Source organism: Nicotiana tabacum, chromosome 15 (genome assembly GCF_000715075.1).
Source record: "Nicotiana tabacum cultivar K326 chromosome 15, ASM71507v2, whole genome shotgun sequence".
Taxonomy (NCBI): Eukaryota; Viridiplantae; Streptophyta; class Magnoliopsida; order Solanales; family Solanaceae; genus Nicotiana; species Nicotiana tabacum.
Genome location: NC_134094.1, coordinates 103243565 through 103248204, shown reverse-complemented (window position 1 = coordinate 103248204; position 4640 = coordinate 103243565). Strand labels below are relative to the sequence as shown.

Sequence of the window (4640 nt, the reverse complement as noted above, 5' to 3'; positions counted from 1 at the left end):
CACACTCCCTCTTTGCAGGGCCTTGAGTGAAAGGAAATCATCGATGCTTCCAGTCATGTGCTCAGAACAACCACTATCCATGTACCATTTTTGGTTACTTCCTTTCACTACTCCATGCACAAGAGAACCAAGCATTAGACTTAGGAACCCAAACAAGTTTGGGTCCATTGTAGTGATGCAAATGGCGAATTAAACTTATTTTTATCCAGGTAGGCAATACACATTTTTTAACGGAGGGACCAGGTTCCTTAGCAACAGTTACCTTTTCAATAAAAACCTTATTTTTCTGTAGGGACTGAATTCTAGCCTTACAGTTTTCTTTAAAGGGCCAGTGCTGCCATACTGAGTACAAAGCCAGTTATCAGGGAAAGTAACATACTTGCTATGTGGATTGTATGGAGTCTTTTCCTTTTGGAACCCGACTCCCTGTTTGTTCCCACCATTGCTTGTATACATGGCAACAATTGTGTCAGAGGACCAGGTCCACTTTGGAGATTTTTCTAGGTCATTTTTAACTCTGTCTAGATCTTCTTGAAGTTGTCTGTTTCTTTCAACTTCAGCACACAAACTAGATTTCACAGATTTGAGTTCATTTTCAAGCTTAATGTGTGCCTCACTTGCAACTTCCTATCCCTTTTGGATAGTCCCAGAAATGTTTTCCCTTTTTAATTCCTCTATTATTTCTTTTAGGACCATGATGACTACCAATAAGTCATCTCTCTTATTTTCTATGACTTCACCTTTTTTAATCAGAACACTCTTTTCTCTCATTAGATCCTCGATGGTTTCTTTTACGGCATCCACTACGATTACCAAATCATCTCTCTCATTTTCTACCTCTCCTAACTCAATAGTTAAAGTATTTTTTATCATTTCTAAGATTGTGATAAACATGAATTAAAACATTTGCCAAAGATATAAGGTTTTTCTGCGAGTAAGATTTCATATTTCTTTGAGCGTCTAGAAAGTTTACCTCATCATCATCATTATCTTCATCGTCAGATTTTGCCATCATGGCAAAGATAAAATCATAGTCAGCTGCTTCACTTTCAACTGCCATCATGGAGCCATCACCGTGTTCACCATCTTCTCCAGATTCGCTGGAAGAATCTCCCCATACAGCAAGAGCTAGTTTCACAACATTGCCAGCGATATCTTTTCTCTTGAATCTTTTGTTAGGAACCGGGTTCCTTTTTGCTACTTTGTCTGTGTTGTGATTGTACTGATCTTGCTTAAGGGAAGGACAATCCTTGATGAAATATCCTGGCTTCCCACACTTATGACATAAGTCATATCCTCTTGGTTTGCTGGAGCTGCCTCTTTTTGGAATGCCTCCATTTCTGCGAACCACCTTCTGAATTCTCTTTGTCAGGTAAGCCATATCAACATCCTTACCATTTAAGTCATTGTTGTCTGTCTTGAGGGCTAGGTTCTTCTCCCTTTTGGGCTCTATTCTCTCATGACCCTTCTTCTTCTTCTTCTTCTTCTTCTTATTCTTCTTCTTCTTCTTCTTTTTCTTCTTCTTCTTCTTCTTCTTCTTCTTCTTCTTCTTCTTCTTAAGATTTTAGATTACTAATGAGTTCATCAATGGTCAACTTTTGTAGATCCTTTGCCTCTGTGATAACATTTACTTTGCTTTCCCAGGAACCAGGTAATACACTAAGTATTTTCCTAACAAGTTTGTTCCTTGGGAATGATTTCTCCCAGAGAATGGAGCTCATTGATGATAGAGGTGAAGCGAGTATACATGTCCTGGATGGACTCATCATCCTTCATCCTGAAGAGTTCATACTCAGTGGTTAGCATATCAATTTTTGACTGCTTGACTTTAGTTATCCCTTCGTGTGCTATTTGGAGAGCTTCCCAGATCTCCTTGACAAATTGACAGGCAGAAATCCTGTTGTATTCGTCTGGTCCAATATCACAGACGAGGATCTTTTTTGCTTGAAAGTTCTTCTCTATAACCTTGCGATAAGCATCGCTGTACTCCTTCCTTGTCTTGGGAACTGTCACTTTTGGTTCACCAATGGTCTTCATGGGAATGAAAGGACCATCACAGATAACGTCCCAGAGCTCTGAATCTTTAGCCATGATAATCATGCATCCTTGTCTTCCACCATACATAGTATTGGCCATTGAATCTTGATGGTCTATAGGTAGATTGACCTTCTTCAAAGTTTGGTGGAGCAGCCATGAGGATCCTTTATAGGTGTTAGCCTGATAGAAAGCACCTGCTCTGATACCAATTCATAAAAACTGAGGGTCCACCAAACTGTATAGAGAATCGGGTTCTCTATCGGTTCCCACAGAACACACAAAAAGAGATAAGTAAATGACACGGCAGAGTTTTACGTGGAAAACTCCTAGCTCACAAGATTAAAAACCATGACCTATACTTGTAGGATTTCAACTTCACTAACCGAGCAAGTTCAGATTACAACCTAGGAATTAAAACCTTAATCCCTCACTCACTTGTAATAACTATATTACAAGCATCGTAATAACTCTATTACAAAGTTCATAACTCGACTAACTTTAGCCAAGACACAAACACGGGGTTTATGATTTTACAATTTGTTTCCTTCACGATGCTTCTAGCTAAGCTAAGTAGGAATTATAATTAAATTACACTAACAAAGGTACAACATAACTAGGGACATGTGATGATACAATACTGGAAACTGGTCCTTCGTTATGTTATTCTTTGTTCTTGAAGCCTGCAAATCACTTGCAAGTCCACGACACACTTTAAGAGAGAGCTTGATGAAATCTGGAATGTGCAAATGTTGATTTTCCTTTGCTTCATGTTAATATCACACAAGTGACATCACTTGAGTGGTGCAAGCATATTTGTTACAAGGGCATTCCCCATAAAGTGATTGCTCAACTGTTTACACTGTTGTGTGTGTGTAGAGGAACAGTTGCAGCCACTTTACAGTTGTAGGAAGTTGACTGGTACTGTTAGCTAGGTAACTGATGTCGATCTGTTCCCTCCGTTGTTTATTTGACTCTAAATGTTGGAACATCTCCCAGACTTGAGACTTGTTGATGTTGAGCACTTTGAGGATGTGGAACAGGTTCCCTATCTGGTTCTTAACATTTAAGTTTGTTAGATAATCAAAGCAAAATAGGACACATAACCTATCAACTTCTATCTATCATTTTACCACTTTCACTTCTAATATTTTCATAAGTTTATCATCTTCTCTACACTCAATCTCCTCATGCTTAGAAATTTTCATCTTCTCTAACATTTTCTAAAATATTTACTACCTTTACTACCATGGCTTCTTCTACTGCATCTTTTATAAACTCTAGTCTTCTCTTCGGTGGAGGCCTGAAGAGAAATAAAGACAATAAGGCTGATGATGATTCTGAGCCTCCCACTGTAAACACCATCATAACCAAACACTTGAGAACTACAATGACTTCCAATAGAAGGTTCCAACTACGTCTCCATTGAATTGGGTCGTTAGTAGGTACCCCTCCTCTATTCACCCTTCCAGTATTCTTGCTGTGAAAGAGGCCTGTAACTGCCCAAACCCTGACATTCTTGCTCCTGATATGACAGAGCGGGTTACCTTCACCAAGAAATATTTTACGTATGTCTATACATATCCCTTCACTTTGGGTCCGTTTCCTTGGGGATGAGTGAAAGGCTCAACCCCGTGATTTTGGAGTTTTGCCACCGGTACCAGGTCTGCTTGGCACAAGTAGGCCCATCTATATGGGAAACGGAGGCTTGCCTACGCCAGTTGTGCATGAAGATTGGGAAAACCTTAACCCTGGTACACATGATAAATCTCTACTCCCCCAAATTCTTCCGTGGGGGGGATAATAAATTTCAGCAAACGTGGCCACCATGCTATCCTCACCAGCGTGGATTATGACAACGATCGTGGTTGGATGAAGGAATTTGTTATCATCGCCACAAAGGACATCATTCGGCCATAACTCTGCCTTTTCCCGAGTCGTGGAACCATTTTTGTAAGTTTATGATTTATTTATTTCCTTCCTTTGTGAAAATATTGAGTTATTGTTTATCTCTTTGTATTCATTATTCTAGCTACACGATAGGAACCACCACGGGTTCAAATCTTAAATCAGCAAGTTCAGAAGATTCTAGACATTACAATACTAGAATCCCGCCGATGGAAGGAGATTTCCCCTAAATCTGGTTGGAAGGCCAAGAACCATGGTAAACCGAGTCCTTCTTCCTTTTATCTTTTCAGGTCCATAGATAACTTTGCTAACTTCATTTTTAACTTGGTTCAAAACTCCATCACTTGCCCCGAGGTTGACACTTTGACGTACCTCGAGAAGGCTAGGAGGGTGCTACAAAGTTCCCTTGCTCGAAACAGTGTCTGCGGATCTACTTTCGGTGAAGGTGCTTCCTCTCGGAGTCCCCAGCCAGAGAACAAGGAACCAAAAAGGCGATGATGTTCTTCCTCGATTGGGACTCAAATTAAGAAAGCAAAGACAATAACCACTAAGCTGGCCACAGTGGTTGTTGTGGAAGATGGAGAATCCAGTAATGAAGTGGCTCCCCTCCTAAAGAGAAAAATAAATTTATCAGCTCAACCAGATGCTCAGCTGAGAGAGCTTCAAAACCCGACCAAGGAAGAGGTCCAAGCACTTTG

The 4640-nt window shown here is 40.1% G+C and overlaps 1 protein-coding gene across 1 annotated transcript; it reads right to left on the bottom strand.

Annotated features, from left to right (window-relative positions):
* Positions 1–1671: 1671 nt before the first annotated feature.
* Positions 1672–2136, bottom strand: LOC142169772 (uncharacterized). Its single transcript, XM_075231676.1, has one exon. It carries the CDS (start codon positions 2134–2136, stop codon positions 1672–1674), a length of 465 nt encoding a protein of 154 aa, XP_075087777.1.
* Positions 2137–4640: the final 2504 nt, after the last annotated feature.